Source organism: Myxine glutinosa, chromosome 1 (assembly GCF_964187855.1).
Source record: "Myxine glutinosa chromosome 1, kmMyxGlut1.1, whole genome shotgun sequence".
Lineage (NCBI taxonomy): Eukaryota > Metazoa > Chordata > Myxini > Myxiniformes > Myxinidae > Myxine > Myxine glutinosa.
Window position 1 is genome coordinate 65641411 of NC_136261.1, and position 26251 is coordinate 65667661.

The 26251-nt window shown below is 43.9% G+C and overlaps 1 protein-coding gene across 1 annotated transcript in view; it reads left to right on the forward strand.

Annotated features, from left to right (window-relative positions):
• LOC137422177 (uncharacterized) overlaps positions 1–24814 on the forward strand; it is an 80972-nt gene extending 56158 nt beyond the window's left edge. The window contains exons 6-8 of the mRNA XM_078770909.1: positions 17248–17355; positions 24424–24479; positions 24559–24814. Coding sequence (XP_078627035.1) covers positions 17248–17355; positions 24424–24479; positions 24559–24675 — 281 coding nt within the window. The 3' untranslated portion in view covers positions 24676–24814. The remainder of the gene's footprint in view (positions 1–17247; positions 17356–24423; positions 24480–24558) is intronic.
• Positions 24815–26251: the final 1437 nt, after the last annotated feature.

Consider the following 26251-nt stretch of genomic DNA (forward strand, 5'->3'; position numbering starts at 1 on the left):
GTCGTTTCAAATCATCTTCATAAAATGACTAATTAAGGCAAAACAATCAGCTCAATTGTTTTCAGAAAATAACTAATTAAGGAATTACAATCTGTGAGTTTGGCATAAATAGGATATCTGACAAATGAAAATGAATGGACATGCACACACCAGTTCAAATAGTATCACGCAATAGCTAATTAAGGGGGAGCAGTGGAAGCAATTAGCTGCTACAACATTGAAATACGTAGTCTGAAATCAGCAGATTAGTCTTTCTCATCTTCATCGTCATCATCATCCTGCACATTCAGCCCTCAAATTAATTCATCGGTGGGGGTTTTCGAGCTATTCTCACAATTTTGGCACTTAACAGATATTCGTGCAGCACAGGGTAGAGGAGCGACATTAATACAGCCCCGTTTTGCATTTTGACATTCCACCTGCGCAGTTAACTACCTGAAACATCATTTCTGGGGTGAATCTTGTGTCATCCACAGAACTGACAATTAATTACCGTAACTCGCCAGACGTGACGAATTGGATAAGGAGCATTGATGACGGGGGAGAGGGCTGGTCTGCGTATGGCGGCTTGATAGTTGGCCTGCAATATATGTTGGTGCAGGTCGTCTGTTATAGGTGGCATTCACTGTTCTCCTGGTGACAAAGCCAAACAAAATAATCGGTACCGTGTATCACTGACGTCAGGTGCCAAGTCTTGACCATAAATAGCACAAACAAACCTCTCCAGTGCAGCCTCCAATACAGGTTGCTATGTTAAAATCAGCCAACAATTGTGTCAAGCCTTGCACTAAGTCTCACTTTAATACAGTAGTGAGGTACCCATGCTACGCACGGGTGGGAGGCCAGAAGCAAACAGACATTGCAGAAACGGTGAATGCTAAAGCATGAAACCAATAAATTCCACATTCCTGTAGCACCCTCAGTCGCATGTCAGACATGGACAGCAAGTTCGTGAAAGACTTCCATGAAAAACGTACCCGTTGGCAAACAAACGGGTACGTGTGTTCCATTCCTAGTCAATGGCGAATCTGCATATGGCGATCCGCGAATTTCACATTTAGAAAGGAGAAACCCTCACGGCATTTCATCATTCACTTGAACTAGATATCTCTTCTTCTTTTTTTTTTTTTTTTTTTTTTTTTGTATACTGAATCGAGGCTCGTGAAAGAGCTGACATTTACTTCACAAACAAATCAACCAGACAAACAAAATATATAAAAAGAGGGAGCGGAAGACAAGAGAATGGGAAGCACACAAACACGAGAGCACACAACATTTGAGAGCAGGGAGATGTGTGGGAGGGAGAGGGCTCGGGGGGAGGAGGCGTGGGAAGGGGTGGGGGGGGTGGGGGGTGGGAGAAGTATAAAACACAAGGACACCAAGGACTTCCAGGTCAGAAGTTGGTATTTCAAAAAGTGGAATTGGGGTGAAATTATCGGGGATAGAAAAGATCAAGGTTTTGGATGGGGGAAGATAAGAGATGGTGGTGAACAGCTGTTTTAAAGACCTGGAGGGTGGAGTGGGATTGAAGAGAGTGAGGGAGTTTGTTCCAGAGGCGGGAGAAAAGCGGAATGAAGGAGCGAAGGTGAGCAGAGAGTCTTGATTTTGGCAGTTTAACCATAAGAGGGTTGCAGGCAGATCTTGTGCGACCTGTAGGAATATTTGCGGGACAGAGCCCAGAGAGAGCTGGGGGGGCAAGGCCAGAGAGGAGTCGGTAGAAGACGGAAAGACCACCAACCTGCCTGCGGTGAGTGAGTGAAAGGCCCTTGGAGTTAGCTTCATCGCGGAAGATTCCAATGATTCTGAATGCTTTGCTTTCAACAGCGTGAAGACGAGCTAGGTGTGAGGCAGGAGCACCAGCCCAGAGGGGAGAGCAGTATTCCATTGAGCTGCGGATGAAAGCCTTGTACGTGGTGAGGAGCTCAGGTGTGCCAAGGAAGGACTTCGCACGACGGAGGATGCCCAGTCGGCGACTGGCTTTGGAGGCCAGATTTGAAATGTGGTTTTCCCAGAAAAGATCATGGCAGATAGTGAGACCCAAAAGTTTGAGTGACAGAACTTCTTGGAGAGGATTATTCAGAAAGTAGATGGGAGGGTTGTCCAGTCGGTCTTTTCGGAGAGACATTGTAAGAGTGTGAGATTTGTCAGGATTGAAAGACATGTTCCACTTGTTTGCCCAGTCTGTGATTTTGTCCAGGTCTGCAGAGAGTGAGGAGGCTGCAGACTGTCGATCTGAGGGATGAAGAATGGAGCGACAGAGAGTAGAGTCATCAGCAAAGAGATAGAGGATTTTCAAGAGAGTCGGGGAGATCATTGATGAAGACCAGAAAAAGCACAGGGCCCAGAACACTGCCTTGGGGAACTCCAGCCTGAACAGGAAGAGGAGATGAGAGAAACCCATTCAGCGCCACACGTTGACTACGACTAGAGAGGAAGTCCGCCAGCCATGCGTGGAGATTTCCATGGATACCAACAGAGGAGAGTTTGGTGAGCAGGGCGGGGTGCCAGACCGTATCGAAGGCACATGCTATGTCAAGGGAGACAGCTCGAATTTCCTGTTTGGCATTGAGGACCTCCATCCATTGCTGAGAAAGCAGAAGCAGCATGTCCAGAGTAGAGTGACCAGGTCTGAAACCAAATTGATGATCAGAGATCAAGCCATTGGAGAAGAGGAAAGATTTCATATCTGAAGCAATGATGGATTCCATGACTTTACTGATAATTGAGAGAAGGCTGATTGGTCTGTAGTTGCTAGGATCTGTTTTTGCACCTTTTTTGTGCAAAGCGGTGATGTTGGCAGATTTCCAAGCAGATGGCAGATGACCTTGAGCAAAAGAGAGTGTGAAGAGAACAGAGAGAGGGAGTGAAAGAGCGGAAGAACAAGATTTTAGGACCCGTGGGCTGATGCCATCACGTCCAGTTGCAGAATCAGAGTCGAGGGTTGACAGAAACTTTTCCACCTTGTCAGGAGGAAAGGACACAGAGTCCAGGAGCAGCTGGGTACGACTGGGTACGGTGGGTACAGAGAGGGATGGGTTTGGGACACAAGATTTAGAGGCAAACACAGAGTTGAGGCATTCAGCTTTTTCACGCGCGGAGTCAGCCGTGTGGCCGTTTGAGATGAGGAAGGGGATGGAGGGGGAACAAACACCAGAAACAGATTTGACCAGACGCCACCAGGATTTGGAAGAGGGAGACAGATAAGAGAGTTCTGTCCTGAGAACGGATAGATATTGTTTCCTGGCTCTCCTGAGGGTGGACACACACTTGTTTCGGGCTTTGTGAAAGGAAATGAGATTTCCTTCCGTTGGCTTTGCTTTCCAGGAGACGAAAGCAAGTTGTTTCTGGGCAATAGCCTCACCACAAGATTCCGTGTACCATGGATGGGAGGAAGGGTATGACAACTGAAGACGAGATGGGATAAAGCTGTGCATGAGAGAGAGCAGTTTACTTTGGAAGAATTCCCAGGATGAGTTGATGTCAGAGGCGGTAGAGATGGGAGACCAGTCCAGATGATTGATGGCTGCTTGAAGACCATGCCAGTTGGCCTGAGTGAAATGCCAGACTCGTCGACGCTGAGGAGGCTGAGGAGGCTCTCTGAGAATGGTCAGAGAGATGTCCACTTTAACAAGCACATGATCAGATGAGCCGATTGGAGCAGAAGAAGAGCAGCAGACATTTTCAGGGAAGTTAGTCATAACCAAGTCCAGAAGAGAAGATGCTCCATTGATTGAGATCCGGGTCGGGAAATTGACAGATTGTGTCAGTACCAGTGAGTCACAGAAGTCCTTTGCTGAAGAGCCATGGCTGGTGAGAGAGGTACCCACACCCAGCCAACTGGCATGGTGACAATTGAAATCACCACATATGAGGAAGAGAGAGTTGGGATGGGTAGATAGAAGTTGGTCCATGTTATCAGACAGCGAGATGTGGATGGAGTCATCACTGTTTGGTGGACGGTACAACACACATATGAACAAAAGGTGGGAGCGAAGGGGAAGCCGTAGCCAAAGGTATTCCTGGGGGTGAGGTTGAGAGAGGGCAGTGCAGGGCGAGTGAGGAAGAGAGTTTTTTATAAAGATAGCAACCCCCCCCCCCCTCCAGGACGAGGCTCAGGTCTATCATACCGGAGGAGGGAGTAACCTGGGAGAGATACCAAGGAATCAGAGACATCATGAAGGAGGAAAGTTTCTGTTCAGCAGATCACGTCTGGTTTGTCAGAAGCAACCTGTATGGAGAGATCAGTCAAGTTTGAGCGAAGGCCCCGGATGTTTGAGGTCCATACTGTTAAAGAAGAGGAAGGGGGAGCATCGGATACAGAACGGGGGGGGGGAGCGGTACGGTATGATGTGGAAGAGGAGGAAGAGGTAGGGAGAGCTGTTGAAGGTGCGTCAGAGATTTCAGAACAGCTTGGAGAAAGGGAAGTATGGGGCGGACAAAAGGTTTGATGGTGATTGGGTGAGGCGCAGTGAGGTGTTGTTTGAGGAGGGGGAAGAGTGAGGCAGAAGGTTGGGGGAGGTGAAGTGGAGAGTTGGAAGGGGGAAGAAGCGGGGAGGATGCTTTGAGGAGGAGGGGTGAGAGGGGAGTCTAGGACGGGAGGAGTGAGGGAGGGTCTCAGAGGGGAGGGGTGTGGGGGGAGTTTAGGAGGGAAGGGGCAAGGGGGGAGATCTGAAAGGGATGGGTGATGGGGAAGATTTGGAGGGGAGGGGCAAGGGGGAAGATTTGAAAGGGATGGGTGATGGGGAAGATTTGGAGGGGAGGGGTGAGATTGGATTTTGAAAAATGTACGATTAATGGGAAACGAACATTTCTTGCAAAATGAGATTCTTGCGACCTTCGAGTCAAAAATACGTTTGAGGATGCTGAAGGATGGGTGGAGTTCTGGAGAGTTTAGGGAATGAATGAAAGATGCACTATAAGAGATGGAATTTTTTTTTGGAATGAATAGATTTGGTGAGCAAGCCGAAAGCATCCTTTTATAGAAGAAGAAGAAAAAGGTGTTATAGAATATGACAGAATACCATTCTTCAGGGGACAGATGGAACATTTTTTAACGACGTGAACAAAGAACGAACGAACAAATAAGAACGAAACGGATAAGAACAGAGAAGGGAATATATATATATATATTTTATTTTTTTGAGTTGGGATGAAAACAAAGACAGAGACCGAACGTGGAACGTGAAAAATAGAGACCGAAAGGAATTGCGAGCGCCGAAAGGAAACCGACGATTCTGTACACAGGTATGAAAAACCAACACCAAGAATACTATTAGAGACACACCATTAGTTACATACACACCGAAAGAAAGATAAAGTTTCGACCTGTGGTAAAGCCGGTCCTTTCATTCTTTCATTCTTTCATTCCAAACAGCATAACTCCAATCACAAATTAAATAACATCAATATAAAAAAATTAACTTTTCACAACATTCGTGACACAAATAAATATTTAAATCCTCATGTGAAGTTCCGTACGGTTGGGTGAACACAATTACGATTTCAAAATCGTAATTGTATTCACTCAATTCCAATCATCATTTGATACTTTAACAAAACGATTAACACGATTAACGTTTAACATTACGATCGAATGACGGTTGTATTTGTATATTATCAAACCAGTGCATTTCCGTCATCTGTCCACTTCCGCATTCGCGGCAGGTTTATAATTCTCATCAAAATCTAAACAGTATTTGTAGAATTTCAACAAAAGCCACATCACTGTTCATATCGGTAAATATTATTCCATCGTGTTTGGAAAAACTGGAAAATTGGAAAACTTGGAAAAACAATATAGCCTATTTTACTCCCAGGGGTCCCAGGAATACCCACCCAAAATATCGTTGCGATCGGTTCAGCCGTTTTTGCGGTACATTCGAACGGACGGACGGACATTTGGTGAATTATAGTAAGATGGTGGTAAATGTTCTCCTTTTACCATCGCCATAAAACGAATTTGTGGCGTCACACTTGGTTAGAGTATGAAACTCATTGAGACTTTGAGACAATGGCTCCCCAAGGCCATCTTTGATGCGCCCGATATCAATCACATGGGCACATTTTTGACGCCAGTTGAAAAAAAACAAATTTGCTGGTATTTGTGGACTGAGAGCAGCAGCGATCACTGTGACATCATTATCTGGACTGTGAATGTCAATATCACGATGACTGGAACTGGTGAGCTTTGCATGGAGGAGGAGACGGGTGTCAGTCTCCTCGTGATCGCACTGCAACTCATCCACGAACTGGATATATAGCTCACCTGATGACACTTTCAACACGTGACATTGGTCAGAATGTGTCACATAAATGCTGTATTCTCGCCCAGATCAGGCAGTTTGCTTGACCTACAAATGGCGAAGATGAAATCAATCAGTGCTTCGTTATCTCACCCCTAGGGAGAAATTGATTTCACCGACTTGAACTTTGTGATCGGGTCTGTAATGTTCAGACGATGGAGTGTGATGTGCAGTATATGGAGGGTGATGTGCAGTATATAGTGTGATGTGCAGTTTATGGAGTGCGATGTGCAGTTTATGGAGTGTGATGTGCAGTTTATGGAGGGTGATGTGCAGTATATGGAGTGTGATGTGCAGTATATGCAGTGTGAAGTGCAGTATATGGAATGTGATGTGCAAAGTGCAGTGTGATATGCAGACTATGGAGTGTGATGTGCAGAATATGCATTGTGATGTGCAGAATATGCATTGTGATGTGCAGTATATGGAGGGGGATGTGCAGTATATGGAGGGTGATGTGCAGTATATGGAGGGTGATGTGCAGTATATGGAGTGCGATGTGCAGTATATGGAGTGTGATGTGCAGTATATGGAGTGTGATGTGCATTGTATGCAGTGTGATGTGCAGTATATGGAATGTGATGTGCAGAGTACAGTGTGAAGTGTGGTATATGGAGGGTGAAGTGCAGTATATGGAATGTGAGTGCAGTATTTGGAATGTGATGTGCAGACTGCAGTGCTATGTGCAGTATACGGAGTGTGATGTGCAGTATATGCAGTGTGATGTGCAGTAAATGCAGTGTGATGTGCAGTAAATGCAGTGTGATGTGAAGTATATGGAATGTGATGTGCATAGTGCAGCACATGTGATGTGCAGTATAATAAGTGTGATGTGCAGTATATGGAATGTGATGTGCAGAGTGCAGTGCATGTGATGTGCAGTAAATGCAGTGTGATGTGCAGTAAATGCAGTGTGAAGTGCAGTATATGGAGTGTAATGTGAAGCATTTGGAATGTGATGTGCAGAGTGCAGTGCATGTAATGTGCAGTATAATGAGTGTGATGTGCAGAGTGCATGATAATTGTGATACTGCAATCAGGCGGTCACCACTTACCCGTCTAAATCTAGCATCTTAAACCTGACCCGTCTAAATCTAGCATCTTAAACCTGACCCGTCTAAATCTAGCATCTTAAACCTGACCCGTCTAAATCTAGCATCTTAAACCTGACCCGTCTAAATCTAGCATCTTAAACCTGACCCGTCTAAATCTAGCATCTTAAACCTGACCCGTCTAAATCTAGCATCTTAAACCTGACCCGTCTAAATCTAGCATCTTAAACCTGACCAGTCTAAATCTAGCATCTTAAACCTGACCCGTCTAAATCTATCATCTCAAACCTGACCAGTCTAAATCATTTCTCGAAGCAGTCACGATACTTATTCCATCTTACATTAGAGAACGGAGAACGGACATATTCTGTGCTTTTACCAAGGCCAGATGCAAAACACAGAATAAGAAAGACTTCCCATTATATTTTGCCTCAGACCTGACTCACCTCACACCGACATGGGGGCTGCCATTGCAAGACAAGTCGTGCAGGTGTTTACAAAAATACGGGTTCTGATTGGCCAAGTGCTATTACTATGCCAACTGGCCAAATTACTCCGCCGCTCAAGCTCCTTTATGCGCTTCCACAAAGAGAAATGAGTGCTTGTAACTCGTACCCAATGCGAATCATTGGGCTTTGTTCACTCAGAGAACTTTAAACACACAACAGGAAATACCATTTTATCTATATTCTCAGTTCGACAAGTCGCACCTCTTCCACAGATCAAAATGATAGCAGCGGACTGCCCACAGCCCACACGCGCTCTCGTCTGGTGTGACTTTTAATTGAGATGGAACCTACCAGTGGGTTCACTTCTAACGCAGGCCAAAGATAAACTTCAGGTTAGTGATGACCCGACTGCAAAACTTTGACATTAGCAGTTCTACCTCCGGATAGTTGGAGAAATAGTCCATAACCAGTAGATACGGTTTACCAGCATAGAGGAAGATGGCACAGCCAACCTTGACACGTTTTCTTCGTCCTCCATGTGGCTGTTGGAGTTCTGCTCATTGAGCACTGCGGTGTTTCAGGCAGACTTCACAATGGCTCTCATAGTCTTCACTTTAGCCATTCATTGCTGGCCATTACATGGCCTTCGGTGCCCTTCATTTGCACTTCTCATTGCATAGGCAGAGGTCGTGGATTCTACTGAGCATGCCACTGTGCATGTTGAAGGGAACGGCTATCCGTTGACCTTTTATCGGCATTCCATCTACCTCCGCAGTTCATCCTGAAATGCAGAGTATGGCTTTTATTTTATTATTATTTTTTAATACAAGATCGAGGCTCGTATAAGCGCTAACATTAATCACAAAAAAAAACGGACACATAAAACATAATAAGGGGAGCGGTAGACAAGATGGGGAGAGAGGGGGAAGCACACAAACATAACATTTGATAGCAGACACATCGGGAGATCTGTGGGAGGGAGGGCTTGGGGGGAGGAGGTGTAGGAAGGTAGAGGCATAAAACACATGGACACTGCAAGGTCTTCCAGGAAAGGGGGGTAGGGATACTTTGGGCACTGTCTACAAATTTCCTTGATGCTGTTGGTCACCTGTTGTTTATATCGTTTTGGATTGGATAAAGTCTTGTACGATGAACAAACGCATTTTCTTCGTATTTAAAATGTAATTATTCTGAAACCTGATTTTCAGCGTCATTATTGCTGGTCGGTGTTTTCACGGGATGAATGGAGCTGAGTTTCCTTTGATTCAACACCGCCAATATTGAGCTGTAAAATGATGTTTTCCACAATTTGATATCGTGATTAAAAGTCGTGCGACACTTGTTCTGCATTAACCAAATGAGTCGTTCGTTGTCAATCGATTTAAAGTCCGAACGTCGATTTAACTTCCTGTTTATTCTCTTCACCCTAGTCATCTGTTTAATGTAATGGGATTTAATGTTTTTAAAGAGCATTTATCATTTTAAAAATAATTCGATTCATACAACTTTACCTACTGCCTTTACGTACTCACAGGTTTTAACATATTGTCGTGTCGACCCTGTAGTGAAGACCTCAGGGTAAGAGATGACCAAATGAGCCAGAACTCCGAGGCGTATGAGCCGAATCGATGGCGATTCCTTCGTATGGCGCGCGAGGGAAACGGAGGTCCCGTGCTCTTATCTGAATGGAAGGACGTGACGGGTGGTTATCCAAAATCACGAACACAGAAACGAACAAAACAGGCACGACAACGGAATGCAATAAATACGGGGTTTCGTAAAATAATGCAAAGTAACAGGGAAGGTGAGGTGAGATAAAATTCCGAAATGAGGGACCCTCCAGACAGACTCGTATACAGACACAGGGAGAAATTAGAATTGCACTCAGTAGAGAGCATAGCTCTACCTGGTTGGCCATATCACTCAATGGTGAAGAATCACTTGAGATTTTACTTGCCGGATCCGAATCTTCACCAAAATTGAATTGGTTCTTCCTTGTCACACATACAACCTGTCCACCATGTTTTGTCCAAATCCATCCATAACCTTTTGAGATATCCCGCTATGTATCGTTTTTGGCCCTATCTCTCCATGGTGAAGAATCACTTCAAATTAAATAAATCTAATATCCAAATCCACATTCAGATCTTCATCAAAATTGAATTGAATCGTCCTTGTCAGACACCCAACCAGTCCACCAAGTTTCGTCCAAATCCGTCTGCAACTCTTTAAGATATCCCGCTATGTATCGTTTTTGTCCCTATCTCCCAATGGTGAAGATTTACTTAAAATTAAATTAATCTCATATCCAAATCCATATTCAGATCTTCACCAAAATCTAATCATTTCGTCCTTGTCACATACGCTACTTCTCTGTCAATTTTCGTCCAAATCCGTCCACAACTTTTTGAGCTATCTTGTTCACAATCTAACAAACGGACAGACAGGGGTGAAAACATAACCATCCACCTTTGGTGGTGGAGGTAAAAATGAAAAGAAAATGTGTTTGTGTGGTGCATTGGCCAGTATTCAGCCTGGCGTCTTCAAATGGCCCTCAAAAACCTGGTGGTCGTCGAATGGGTCCTGAGTCACTGCATGGGAAAACACACGATGGCGCGAAGTCACACCGCAGCCAGCCGCCCAAGCGAGGCAGCGGGTAGAATCACCACCCTTGGTCCTGCACATTCGACTGCACGAAGCTTCAGCTGTCTCTCAGGCGCACCCAGCACGAAGCGCAACACGATTGCGTCCTCCCTCGTCGGCGGCGACCATGCACGAAGAGACTAAAAGGGAGAGAGAGCAAGAGAGATCACCTCCGACCAAGCCAGAACCACAAGAGAGCACAATATAAAAGGCCGTCGCTCACCACTAAGCCCAGGACAGAGAGAGAGAACAATCATGATCCCTTTGCTTTTCTTCCTCCATTCTTGAAGGTTCCCGTTGACCAAGCGAGGCAGCGGGGTGTGACCCTTTAATCACAGCACTCACTCCAATCACGATTCAATCACCCCCATCGTTCTTCAACCAATCCTCCTTCAGGGCGTGACCTCACGGCCATTCTTGACCACCCATAGAGAATGTCCGGCTGGGCAGGGTGTACTTGTCGGTCGTAATGTCTGGGTACTGTCGGCGATGATGGTTGTTGTTGTAATGGCGGTCTTTTTTAGATGAAATAAAACATAAGGGAAAAATCACAGTGCAATTACACACTGGGGATTATTCTTAAGCCCTACCTAATCAGCATAGCTCCACCCCTCGTATGGAGACACATAGACGATCTTACCCAGACAGTCGGCCTAATGGATTCCTACTTATTTACATGAAGGTGGGCTTCTTTTTTGCTTCCTCAGAGCATTCTAATGTATACAGTTCTATCTCGACTGAGGTATTTCATTACCTACCCCCACACACATCAGATATATGTAGGGTGCCCCTTCATATGAATATTTCTAGAGCATTACTTGGTTCCTCCTAAGAATACAAGGGTCATACAGCATGCATGAGATTTTTTGAAAGTCCCTTATTGTCTATTGTCTGGCATTTTCCACAAGCCATGGAGTGTACCTTCTTTTTTGTTGTTTGGCATTTTCTACAAGCTATGGAATGTCCTTTCTTTTCTTTGCCACATGGCACATACCATATAAAGGGGTTGTTTTTATGCCACTGGCATTTTCCCAAAAATGTCCTTCATTTTCTATGGCCATCACAATGATGGATGAAAAAAATGCATGCTGACATCACATACATCAATTAAAAACTAACCTATTTTCCACGGTCTGTATGGAGGTCCTGCCCGATACTGCAAACCATCTCTCCCATTGCTCGTCATGAAATATGGTATCAATCGTATCCTGGACAAAGAAAAAATTGTGCCGCCATTCTTTTTGTTCTTCTTTCATTCTTTCAGCACACAATTCATTCTATAATGATTACTACCTGTGTCGAAATTTTTTCTGTGTCCAACTTTTTGTGGTTCGCCTCTATGAGCAAAGCAAAATGTAGGGCACTTCGGTGGAATTTATTTAGAAAGCCATTAATTAGACACATTGGGCGATGTATATTCCAAGTTTCAGCGAGTTTCAATGTATAGCCTTTCAGATATGAGCGTCAACACATTTCGGGCGGAAGGACGAACGGACTGATGGACGGACAGACAGACACCAACGTGAATACGAGGGTTTTCTTAATAAAACTCAAGAATGAGTAAATGGACGTTGCTGAAATTTGGAACATATTACCTCGATATACAAAGTATTTACTGAAATTTGCAGCCGATTTTGTCCAGTAGAAGCCGAGAAACGAATTTTCAGTCCAACTGTTAAAGCTGCATACAGAGAAACGATCCCATATATATAGGGAGGGGAACTTTGCACCTCCCTTGATAATGTGCATATGTATGAATAATTTGTGTAAGAAATGAATAAAGTTCGTATGTACTATGTACCAACCAATTGCAAACATGCTGGGAGTGATTTATTATTTGTGACAAGCACGATGTGTGTCCACATTATAGGCCACAATTGGATTAGATGGACGAATTCTACACATGTGCAGTGCAGACTATTTTACCAGTCCCTCTTGGACCATAATTGCACATTACATAAACTTGCAAGTGTTGACATTGCAGACATATTGGACAAACGCGATATGTACATGATGAATACTGATGATAATTAGAGATGATGGATGAATAGCACATGTACACCTACTTCTGCAATAGAATGGAAAACTAATATAATGTATGGCATTTCAATTATTTCCAGAAAAATGAAGGACCGTGAAGCACTCCCCTTCAATCCAGTTACAGTATCTTGGTCTTTGCACATAAAACACAAACCATCTGAAGGGGATAAAATCAAGCTGATGGAGTGCAAAGCGAGGCACTGCAAAATATTCAGATAACACCTCAGCATGGAGACAAGTTTCACAAAGAGCAAGCAGATCCAGAGAATTCAGTTTCAAGAAGGATTGGATGGCAGAAAAATTGCCACGAACCCCCCTAATATTAGCATAGCAGATACTTAGAGGCATCTACAGTCACGTGAAAAAGTAAGTACACCCCATGTAAAGTTTTGACTTTTTCAACGTATTTCAACATACAGCTATTTGATCTTCATTTCAACAATATTGACAGATAAAGGTGATATAATATAACAAATATCATGAAACATTTACACTTTGTAGTCCATTGTATAAAACATAAATGCAAATTTCGCATAAGGAAAAAGTAAAGGGCCTATCTCATTGGCCTGGAGACTAGGTGGCGACCTGGTGGCGGCTCGAGTCTCCGCTAGTTGCGGAGACGTCTCCGTAACGTCTCCTGGAGACTAGCCGGGTCTCCGGGAAGTCGCGGGAAATTCAAACATGTTCGATTTTTCGGCGATGTCGCGGAGACTAATTTTGTCCGCGACTGGGGAGACGTCTCCGCGACCTGCTGGAGACCAAGGAGACTGAGGAGACGTTGCGGCGACGTCTCCGCGACGCTGCTTGACCCACTTTAGAGACCACGTGACTGAGCGCGTGCTGGCATCATCGAGACGCCTTCACTCCTGGTCCAAGTCAGGTACAGGATCCGGTCAAGGTCTTCATCATTTGGTACTTGTTCATGCTACTGCTGCTGCTCCTTGTACTGGCCTTGGAATAGGCCCCACCATCTTGTCTTGCCAGGGGACAGCTCCAACTCCAGAGTAGTACTGTCCTTCCACCATGCCACCCAAGGGCAGTGGGGGCCGGAAGGGCAAGAAGGAGGATGAAGCAGTTGTAGCAGCTTCAGCACAGTTTGTGGATGCTGAGGCAGCAGTTGATGCTAGAGAAGATGAGGAACATGGTTCCAGCGGCGATCCGACTAGAAAACAATATGATTGGAAAGAGGGGCATCAAGAGGCAATGGCTGACTTCTGGGAGGATCATCCGGAATTTTACGATAAATCGTATGCAAGATACAAAGATAACCAATACAAAAAAGCAACGGTTGAAACCTTCCTTGTTGATATGCAGAACATCTTCGAGGAGATCAAGAAGCCCCTACCTACATGTGAGTGTATATTTAAATTGCATTGAATTTATATTTAATTGCATTAAAATAAATACATGCAAAAATATGTAAAAAATGTAGCAAAAGGAGTAGTGATGAATATCATCGCCCTGGTGTAGACGTCGCCCTGGCGTCGCCTTGGTGAGAGCGCAAGCCATTTTTTGGTCTCCCGAGTCGCCCGAGTTGCCGCGACTAATTAGTCGCGGCAGTCGCGGCGACGTCTCCGCCAATGAGATAGGCCCTTAAGTACACCCTTGGCTCTAATATGTGGTATTGCCCCCTTTGGCGGAAACAACCTCAAGTATGCGTTTCTTATGACTGTCTACCAGTCTCTGACATCGACGGGGAGAATTTTTTGCCCACTCCTCCATGCAGAATTCTTTCAGCTGTGCGATCTTTGAGGGGTTTCTTGCATGCACAGCTCGTTTCAAATCCACCCAGAACATCTCGATGGGATTTAGATCCGGGCTTTGACTTGGCCATTCCAGAACCCTCCATTTCTTTCTTTCAGCCATTCCTTGGTGGATTTACTGGTATGTTTAGGGTCATTGTCATGTTGCAAGGTCCACCTTCGGTTGAGCTTCAACAATCCGACAGATGGCCTCACATTATCCTCAAGCACCCTCTGGTACAATGAAGAATTCATGGTGGATTCTATGATGGTGAGCTGCCCAGGCCCTGATTCAGCAAAGCTGCCCCAAACCATAATATTTCCACCACCATGCTTTACAGTTGGTATCAGGTTCTTGTGGTCAAATGCTGTCTTTGGTTTTTGCCAAACATGTCTTCTGGTACTGTGGCCAAATATCTCTACCTTTGACTCATCTGTCCACAGCACATTGTTCCAGTAGTGCTGGTCTTTGCCTAGGTGTTCATTGGCAAACTTTAGTCTTGCCCTGATGTTCTTTCTGCACAGCAAAGGTTTCCTCCTGGCCCACCACACCTCCCATGTAGATCAAATTTGTGCAGCCTCTTTCTAATGGTAGACGCGTGCACTTTGACATCAACAGTGGCAAGAGCTACCTGAAGGTCCTGTGATGACATTCTGGGGGTTCTTCGAGACTTCTTTCAGCATCTTGCGGTCTGCTCTCAGGCTGAACTTGCTGGGGCGGCCTGGCCTGAACAAGTTGGCAGTTGTTTGGAATCTTCTCCACTTGTAGATGATCTTCTGGACAGTCGAATGATTGATTTCAAATTGTTTGGAGATCTTTTTAAATCCCTTCCCAGACTCGTAGGCATCTATTACCTTCTTTCTGAAGGCCTCAGAGAGGTCTTTTGATCTAGGCATGGTGACGCCGCACACTTCAACAACAAAGAGCAAACCAAACTAAATGTCTGAGGTTGAAATAAGACAGGTTCCTCCAAGATCCTCTCTAACGATGTTCTAATTATTTGCACCTGAGCTGGTGCACCTGATTCTAATTTTAGGTATTTGAAGTGGTGATAAATGTAGGGGTGACTTACTTTTTCCACATGCGAAATTTGCATTTATGTTTATTTAAATTATACAATGGACTACAAAATGTAAATGTTTCATGATATTTGTTATATTATATCACCTTTATCTATCAATATTGTTGAAATGAAGATCAAATAGCTGTATGTTGAAATATGTTGAAAAAGTCAAAACTTTACATGGGGTGTACTTAATTTTTCACGTGACTGTACTTAGGTGCCCTTGGTGGCGGGACCTGTAATGCAGATTGAAACCGAGTTTCATTAGATTGAATAGTCATAGTGTTACATTATATAGAGAATGAAAGAAGGGGAAAAAAGGATCGTTAGTTCACCAATCTACATGTCATGTGCAAGGCCACAATGGAGACAAAACATCAAGACAAAAGAGCTACGGGTGGAGGCTGTCAGAGGTTCAGTGAGGATTCTCAAAGGAGCCCTTGGAACAAAGCTGTGAGAATGAAGTTTCACAATCTGGTTCATGATTAACGATCATTCACCAAAAAAGGAGGTGGAGATTTCGATTTCTGGGAGCACTTCATCCCACCTCCTAAAACCGGCATATGGGGATACCAACCAACGAGAGACGTCAAGACCCTAAATGAACCCCAAGCCGGAGCAGAGGCACCCTGATGGCCCGGGAATGCAACCGGAAGTAGATGTAAGGGCCACCATCCATGCATGTCCATGGCAGTGCAGCTTCCCTGGCATTTTGCAAACGCGGATGGATCAGCCGCTCAATGTATTACCATTGAGTTCGGGATCCTATACTATCGAGTGCCATGACCTGCAGTATGTCTTTAACCTGCACCCTTCAGAGTGATCAGACTCAGGTTGTGAAACACAGGGCTATTAAAGTTTGCATTAAGTGCTGGGGGTACTAAGTGTCAGGTACATGAATGTAACGACAAACTAACCATCCCCAAAAATGGAACAACTAGCCCCTAAAACCGAAACAAGACAAACATAGAAAGTTTGGCTCTTCACAGTACAAAAAGGGCTGGGATGGGTTATTAGTCTGCTTCAAGACAACAGATAGTACATTTACCCCCATTTTTGGTTGACTGCCGACCAAGGCTAACAAGCTCGACCCGCCCAGAGTACCCGGTCTTAAGGTGCTGGGGATTTGCCTAAACCATCTGCCTTTAGTAAGAAACAGGGTCGGTCGGAGAAGCCAGGCAGTAGGATTTGGTTGGGCTCTTTGAGGCACTGCGCTATATTTGGGACTTTTCAGAGGAGATGGAGATGCTCAATCAACCAACCCAATCCCAGCACATTCCCCAACCCATTATGACCACCCTTCTTGAAAAATCTCTTTTCTGTCGAGTTCTTCTTCTAGCTTCTCCCTTGCGAGCAATTGGTACACACCTGGGTGCAGGAATGACTGGTACTGCATCCTCTCGGAGTTGGATAGAATGCACTGCACACCTGGCATGCATCCGATCTCTGCAAACAGTGATGGGTGAGTCTTTTGACTCATGGGGCTAACTACAACAAAAAGCAAGGCAATTATTTGTGGGTCTGTGTCTGTCTGCATGTCATAGGGAAAAAAACACAAGTGGTCAATCTCTACTAAAGTTTGCATAAGTGCTGGGGGGTACTAAGGGTCAGGTTATGGGCACAACCTCCCCTCTCTCTGTGCACCCCTGGCACTGTGCTCAGAAGGGGAAAATGGCTTTTGATCTTGCCTGTACATGTGGCACAGTACAAGTGGTTCACTGAACCCTGCTGAAAATGGGGATTAATAGCCACAACCCAAAATATATTTGCTCCAACTCCCCCAATATCTCTCCTTCAATATCTCCTCGACTGCTCCTGTGGTGAGCAGGTGTTTCTAGTGTTAAAAAGTATACAGTTCCTCAATTTTACCTTCATTCATTCTTTCAATATGTGTGGTACATACAAGATTCTTCGAATACACGCCTCACCGTTTTGTTGTAAATGTTTTTCTGCAGTGAAACAACAATTGAATTGGTTGCAGGTGGGAATTGGCATTGCAGTGTTTGTACTCCTAGTCATGATCATTGCCATGCTTCTGTTTTGGAACAAGCAGAGGAAGAAAGGTACGAACCCTGCATTGTAAATCATTTTTCTTTCACAATATACATTTACTTTAGGGTTTAATATACAGTATCTGAGGAAGAATCTCGTATTGTTAAATACTCCAACATATGTTTGTGGACTTTACTACATTCGGTGCAAATTGATATTGTCCTGTCCACAGCTGGTTACCACCGAGCCATGGACAGATGAGCCAAACCCAGCTTTAATCCCTGAGGCAATCCAATTATGGCTGTTCTGACGGTCAGGGACCGAAGAACCACGAAGCGTTTATTCTCATGAACACACGGGTTTATTCCGAACCCACCAATAACACAATAAAAACGTAACAATAATTATTCACAGCAAAAGAAGGTGCGGAATGAGAATAAATAAAAGAAGTACTGAGGTAAAAATGTGACGGCAAGGATTCTCTCACACAGACACAGTCACACACAGGGTGAAGTAAGAAAATAAAAGACACGCTCCGGCACTCAGCTGGACCAAATTTATCCTGTGGCAAGTCAGCAGCCGTTGAAACCTGAAGCCACACAGGCGGGAAGCCCGGAAAATGGTGAACCAAAACCGCGCGTCGAGAACGCCGCGGTCGCCCGGGATTGAGGCGAGTGGTGTAGACAGCCCTCTTTCTCTCCAGTCTCAAGGTTCCACAATCCTTTTTGAGTGATAACTGGAATTAATAGCCTCCTCTAGGGGAAAGGAAAATACGTCCTGCAGCACCCCCGGGACAGTAGAAAAAGCTTTTACATGGGCACACTAAAAACACTCTTCTCTCTCGAACCTTCTTTTTCCCCGTTGCTTTTTTGCTCACGCTCTCCCCGCCAACGTTATCGGGCCACGTCACACCGGGGAGTGGGGGAGGGGAGGGGGGAGAGGAGTTGGCTGCCGGCCCTGTTCCCCACCCATCAAACCATTGTAGCTCTGTCTCTCACAGGTGGGTCTTTGCCTTATCATGTCCATTGGAGCGTGAATAGCTTGGTCGGCTGATGTTATAAATGTTACGGATGGCCACAGGGGGTATGACGAAGAAGGGAAATTAACCGTAATCCTTACTACTAAGTAACACGGCATCACCCCCCATATGATGCACAATTAAATGCAATCTTAAGCTGCATTTTCCCTACTTATTACATCAAAATGCTCCTCCTACATGTCGCACGGTCCGGTCCATCCTATTCTTAAGCAATCCCACCTTTACTATGATATTCTCAAACCTCCCCCCATAAACGTAACAATATTCACACTATATAAGATTACAAATCAAACAAGATGTTCAAAATGTTCTCAGAGCGTGGCACAATTATCCAAGAAATGCCAACGTTTTATATCTTTCAATATGCAATTTATAAATGAATAGTCAAAAGATGTTTCTTTCTTACCAGCTCTAGATACCTCTCTGTTGATAAATTATAGAAAACCCTTGGCTTTTCGTTGACTATTGCAAGTATCTCGGTCTAAGGACTTATAACGCCATAAATACATAATTTGTTGGTATTTTAAAAGAAAGTCGACTGTTTGAAAGGCGGTGGACCATGACCTCTTAATTTCTACCTACATCACTGTCGTGAAACTAGAATGGCATTCGGTAGAGCGCATACCTCTGCTAGGCTGAAAAGTTTCCATATCATGGGTCAGAATTTGAGAGGACAATAGATGGCTGGTGGTACACTGCGTGTTTGAAGTCCTCGAGGGAAGAGTGAGCAAAACAGCCTGCAGTGTGATTCCATAGATGAGAGAAGCAAGGAATTAAAAAAAAAGTCGAGGTGTGCAGTAAGCCTGGATTTTGGAAGTTTAATCAGGAGGGGGTTTATGGAAGAATGCATGTGTAATAGAATATATAAGGAGGGTTGCAGGACTGATAGAGAGGAGGGAGCAATGTTGATGAATAGATGTTAGAGAAAACAGAGACCAGTATTTTGTCTGCCATGTGACAGCAACAGACCTATTACTTTGGCCTTAATAGGGGAGATTCCAATAGTTTTGAGAGATTTGGATTCCACAGACCGAGTAGAGACAGATGTGATGCTGGAGCGCCAATCCATAGTGGAGAGCAGTACTCCATTGATTGTGCTTTGGACAAAGGCCTTGGAAGATTGAGAGTCGCTCTGATTTTCCAATTAAGATTTGGATTGACGTAGGATACCTAGTCTGTGGCTGGCTTTGGCAACCGGCTTTGCTGCTGGGTCGGCCCATGAAAGGTCATGGCTGATGGTGAGACCTGGATGTTCATTAGATTGAACCAAGACCATTTCCTTCACTTTTCCTCCTCCAAGAACATCAGTGTGATACAGAAAACAGATTGGCATGGCAAGGTTACCATATTTCGAGTTCTCAGTAAATCTGCAATTATCACAGCTTCCATGTGCGCATTTGTGACTTTCAGAATATTTTTTGGAAGAAAAGGGACAAGTAAATGTCAGAAACTAAAACTACAGCAATTACTTTTTAATCAATCCTTCAATTACAACAGAAGAGATATAAAATGCTTGCATTGTATGAATTCAGGAAAAGGCAGTGGTGTTGATATTACATGTCCCCAGATTTTCTGAAAAACCCTTTGCCCTAAGTGTAGAAAATAGCTTGCCAAGTTTGTCTCATATTATCTTGGATTATGGGATTGCAAATGTATGACCGAAAGCCAAAGTGATTGCAACCCTAAAACCAGGGAGATGATATTCTCACGTTTGCAATTACCGACCAATAACTCTGCAAAGCTGTAGTTATCAACGGCTTAAGCGATTAATCCTTCTGTGAAGAATTCCTACAGTGGAATATGTTTTGAGTGACACTCAAGCAATCTTTCGCCGAAGCCACAGCACATGTGATCGAAAGCCAAACCATCGCCACTGAAAATGAAAACACTGGGATAAAAAGAAGTCCTTCGACACTGGGATACACAGGATATGCATCCAACCTTCTGAAACAGAAAGTTTCAAGTCGTATTTGACAGCAAATTGAGCTCATGTATGTACTATATCCAGATTCTGGGGAAATCAGAAAAATGACCAATCACAGAGATCTGTGCGAGCCCCCAACACTTTTGTCAATGACCTGCTAATCTTATGGTTGGATAGATGTTGTTGTCTGGCTCTCCAGAGTGGACACACTCTTTACTTATTTCAAGCTTTGTGGAATGATCTGAGGTTGTCTTCGGTTGGATTTGCCTTCCAGGAGAATGCAAGTCGTTTTGAAGCAATTGCCTCTCCACAGAATTCAGAGTACCAAGAGTAGGAGGATGCATGGTTCGGTTAATTGAATAGATGCGATGAATCTGTGCATAAAAGAGAGCAGGTTTCTGGAGAAGAAATCACAAAACTGAATGAATATCAGCGGCGTTGTATATAGTAGACCAGTCCTGAAGTATTTATAAAAAGTGTTTTTTGTTTTTTTATACTGTGAATACGTGAAGCACAAATGTAGAAGCAGGTCACATGTGATGAACTGCAAATACGCACGGGGTCCGCGAATGATGAGGATCGATTGTACTTCAAAACTGGAGGTTCTTGGAAGTATTATGACAGGTGATTTGTGTTCTGCAGTCTTCAAGTATGTAATTCAATTTTAATAAAATAAAGATTGTATATGTCATATTCCTGGTTATTAGTAACTAACAGTAAGTTTCCTGTTTGGAATGATTTTCAATTTTGTTTGAATATCAGATTGGCAAACAGAGGACAAAATCTCACTCTCTGCGCTTGTGCGATTGGGACGAATTCAGAGCCAAAAGCAGACTTGTCTTCCGATTCATGTTCAAAATATAACATTCAATTTTAATAAGTTGTTCCTCGTTCATAAACTGATAAGACAAACAGACAGACGGACGGATGGACGTGAACCAATTGCTTAATGCCGCTTTTCGCTTTGCGTATGCGGGGTAGAAATCCACCATCAATTCAAACACTAATAAAAAATACCACTCGGCCCATCCTTCACAAGGAAGTGTTCAAAAACAGCAGCAAGAAACGATGTGAACAAGGTTGGTGCAAACACAGCCCTGCTTCACGCGCTTCTCAATTGCGAAAGGAGCCGACAGCCTATTATTAACTTTGATGTGACCATTCATATCGTGCAGACTCAAGCAGTCTTTCGCCTAAGCTACAGCACATGTGATCAAGTTCTTGCCACTAACCATCGCCACTGAATGAATCAGTGAGGTATCTGCCCTACCAGTGAGATACAAAGTGTGAAATTGTTCAGCCTGACAGAGGTATACGCTCCGAGTGCCGGTGTAGGAGGATAAAATCACTCCCCAGGATGAAATCACTCCCCCTAGGATTTTAACACTCCCCGTTGCAGGATCAAATGACCCCAGGATTATAACACTCCCCCTATATATTTTGTGATTTAAACAATATTTATTGCATGGTAATGACATACAACCATGACAAAGTTAATGAATACTAGAGCGTGCCCGTACGTGGGTGCAAAAAAACATGCGTGCAAACAACAACAACAAAAAAAAACTTTGAAACCACGTGGCAGTAACGACCACAGAACCCCCCCCTCTATTTACATGAAATGGTTTGGTCCATTCGCAAAGCCAAAGCGAACGGCTTGCGAGTACGGTAGAACCCCCCCCCCCTCTATTTACATGAAATGGTTTGGTCCATTCGCAAAGCCAAAGCGAACGGCGAACGGCTAAATCGCCATAGCTCGGTAACTACTTGTCCGATTAATATGAAACCTTGAAAAGGCACATCCTCAGGTCCCCAGCAATATACCTGGCAAGTTTCAAGTATATCGGACCTGTGGTTGTCGAGAAACAGCGGTCACAGACACGCAGACACACAGACACACACACATACACACACACAGAGATTACTGGAATTATAGATAGACTAGGGCATGCCCGTACGTGGGTGCAATGCCCGTACGTGGGTACGTGGGTACGTGGGTGCGAGTACGGTGACAATCCCCCCCCCTCTATTTACATGAAATGGTTTGGTCCATGAAATGGTTTGGTTCATTCGCAACGCCAAAGCGAACGGCGAACGCTTTACATGAAATGGTTTGGTTCATGAAATGTTTTGGTTCATTCGCAACGCCAAAGCGAACGGCGAACGGCTTGCGAGTACAGTGACAATCCCCCCCCTCTATTTACATGAAATGGTTTTAATTAGTTTTAAAACATAGTTTAACGCCAACATAGCGGCAACATAGTTTGCCAACGTGAAATAAATGAATACGCTCTCAAATGTGCCGTCCGAGGCAGAGTGTGTTCGCCACGTTCGGCACACGCGATAACTCGCTGCTCTCTGATTGGTTGAATCGTTTTTTGGACATAGCTCGGTAAGTACTTGTCCGATTAATATGAAACCTTGAAAAGGCACATCCTCGGGTCCCCAGCAATATACCTGGCAAGTTTAAAGTATATCGGACCCGTGGTTGTCGAGAAACAGCGGTCACAGACAAACACACATACACACATACAAACACACATACACACATACACACAGAGATTAATGGAATTATAGATAGATGAACATAAAATGATAAATGAATTTATAAACAGGGCAGAATGATGTCCTTTGTAAATGTCTCTCCCTAAAAATAAAAATACAATGTTTTTCGCATCCCTGTATTAAACTGGGTAAATCAAATAAAGAAAAGTATAAATTTAACATTCAAATAACTATATATTTTGATATTAGAGCATTCGCAGTAATCATTACGATACATTTACGATGTTTTATACGAAAAGGATATTTTCATTTCAACATATAATATGTCATTTTAAGTTACGTTCAATAACTTTACTTTGCTATAACTTTACTACCCCTAACCCTAACCCTATACATATAGATATGAAATGAAGTACACTGCATGATATAAAAAAACAAAAAAAAAAGCATAATAACTCTCATGTGAATATAAATGAACGGGAGTATTGATTAAATATACGGGGAAAACGGGACTCATGTCTTCTTTTGTTGTATTGAAATAATGATGGGCTCAAATATAGTACATGTATTCAACAATGTAACATTAAGATCCGACAATATGATGCACATGCTCACACGGTATACACTAAAATACATAGTAAAAGCTCTGTTGATCATTGCAACGATATCTAACATCCTGTGAGTTATATTTCCAAAGTAACTAAATATATCTTTCCATTCTTTCTGGGGGATTGACTTTATCCTAAAGGGGAGTGCTTTGATCCTGGAGGGAGTGTGTTGATCCTGACAGGGGGAGTGATTCTGTCCTAGGATAATTACACTCTAGAGTGTGCCAGTCCTAGGAATAGTTCACTCTAGAGTGTTTTATCCTTGGACAGAATCACTCTAGAGTGAGATTTTAGGGGAGTGAGAGAATCCTGCTACACCTGTAGTGAGATTTTAGGGGAGTGAGAGAATCCTGCTACACCGGTCTGGTTACCTCCGCCACTGGAGGTGGGCGGATGTTGTCTTTTTCCCACTGTCTGTTTTGCTGTGAACAGGATATAAAAAAAAAATGGAGGACAGATTCGGACGAAACTTGATGGACAGGTTGCGTTGGTGACAAGGAAGAATTGATTCAATTTTGCCGAAGTTTCGAATCCGCATCCGCATCAGATAATTTTTAAAAAGTTAATCTTCACCAGCGAGTGATTGGGCTAAAACCGATATATGGAGCAATATCTCAAACAGTTATGGAAGGATTTGGACGGAACTTGGTGGACAAGTTGGGTGTGTGACAAGGACGAATCATTGTGATTTTGGTGAAGATCCGAATAGGGATGCGGTCATTTTTGGTGATTTTGTAGCCATACGAGAATTATATATATATATATTTCAGTGATTCTTCACCATGAGTGATGGAGTCAAAAACGATACATAGCATGATATTTGAAAAAGTTGTGGATGGATTATGAAAGATGGATGAGGTGGTTAGGGGACAAGAAAAAGCAATTAGATCTTGGTTCAGGTCCGGATCCAGATCCGGCCTATAAGTAGGATACAAAACATAAACTCTTCAACCTGACGGAAGTATGTGCTCTCCCGATTGCCATTCTAGTTCTTCCTGCCATCACTTTATTTCCCCTTGTATCTTAATTTTACATGCTCAAAACGTTTTTTTCTTTCCGCCAGATGCAAGACAGAATGAAATAAAAACAAATGAAACTCTGAATGGGGGAAATATCCCAGTAAGTATTTTTCTTTTCTTTAATATTTTATCTGATGGGAAAAAATAGTAAATAAAAAACTGCTTGTTCGGATTTTCAGGAGAATGAAGAAGAAGAAGAAGTGCAATACTCCACGGTGCACATCAAGAGTATAACAGCAGAGGCGGTGGAAGATTCCGATGACACAACTGAGTATGCTACACTGAAAAAACGTTAGAAAGAAGTTGCTGAAGCAAGATACGAACAACGCATTTTGTTACTTGGACTTATTGTTTAATAATTTCACGAATTAAATAATGAATCTCATTTATTGGCTGAAAATGTATGAACATTCCATTGGGTGAACACCATGATGATCTTTGCAGAGGCCCTTTTCTTAAGTCAGATGTTATTGTGTAAAGAGATAAGTGTAGTCTTTGATACCTTTTTTCAAACTAGGGCATGCCCGTACTATATATATATCTAAAATTATATCCCCCCCCTCTATTTACATGAAATGGTTTGGTCCATTCGCAAAGCCAAAGCGAACGGCTTGCGAGTACGGTGACAATCCCCCCCCCCCCCCTCTATTTACATGAAATGGTTTGGTCCATTCGCAAAGCCAAAGCGAACGGCAGTTACGAATCGCAGTTACGATGAATCGCAAAGTAGTTTTAATTAGTTTTAAAACATAGTTTAACGCCAACATAGCGCCAACATAGTTTGCCAACGTGAAATAAATGAATACGCTCTCAAATGTGCCGTCCGAGGCAGAGTCTGTTCGCCACGTTCGGCACACGTGATAGCTCGCTGCTCTCTGATTGGTTGAATCGTTTTTTGGACATAGCTCGCTAACTACTTGTCCGATTAATATGAAACCTTGAAAAGGCACATCCTCGGGTCCCCAGCAATATACCTGGCAAGTTTCAAGTATATCGGACCGGTAGTTGTCGAGAAACAGCGGTCGCATACACACAGACACACAGAGATTACTGGAATTATAGATAGATGGTATCCATGGGAATGTCCACACGTAGCTCGCAGACTTCTTCTGCTGTTGTCGTTAACGTAAGGCGCCAAATGGAATTCTCTGATCTCCCCTTCCTGTCCAGGCTGGAGTTCCTCAAGGCAGTGTTCTGGGCACTGTGCTTGTTCTGCTCTTTATGATCTCTCTCACTCACTGGAAAATCCTATCTTTTTGCTGATGACCCCACTCTCTGCCGCTCCATATCTTAACCCTCAGATCGGCAGGCAGCAGCCCCATCACTCCATGCAGACCTGGATAAAATCACAAACCGGGCAAACAAGTGGAACATGTCTTTCAATCCTGACAAATCTCACACTCTCACGATATCTGTCCGAAAAGACCACCTGGACAACCCTCCCATCTACTTTCTCAACAATGCTCTCGAAGAAGTTATGTCACTCAAGCTTTTGGGTCTCACTATCTGCCATGATCTTTCCTGGGAAATCCACATTTCCAAGCTGGCCTCCAAATCCAGTCGCCGACTGGGCATCCTCCATCGTGCGGTCCTTTCTTGGTAATTCTCAGCTCCTCAACACATACAAAGCTTCATCCGCAGCTTGATGGAGTACTGCTCTCCCCTCTGGGCTGGTGCTCCTGCCTCACACCCAGCCCGGCTTCACGCTGTAGAAACCAAAGCTTTTACAATCATTGGCATCTCCCGCGATGAAGCTGATTCTGAGGGCCTTTCACTCTCTCACCACAGGCAGGTTGTGGTCTTTCTGTTTTCTACCGACTCCTCTCCGGCCTAGTTCCCCCTGCTCTCTCTGTGCTCTGTCCCCCAAATATT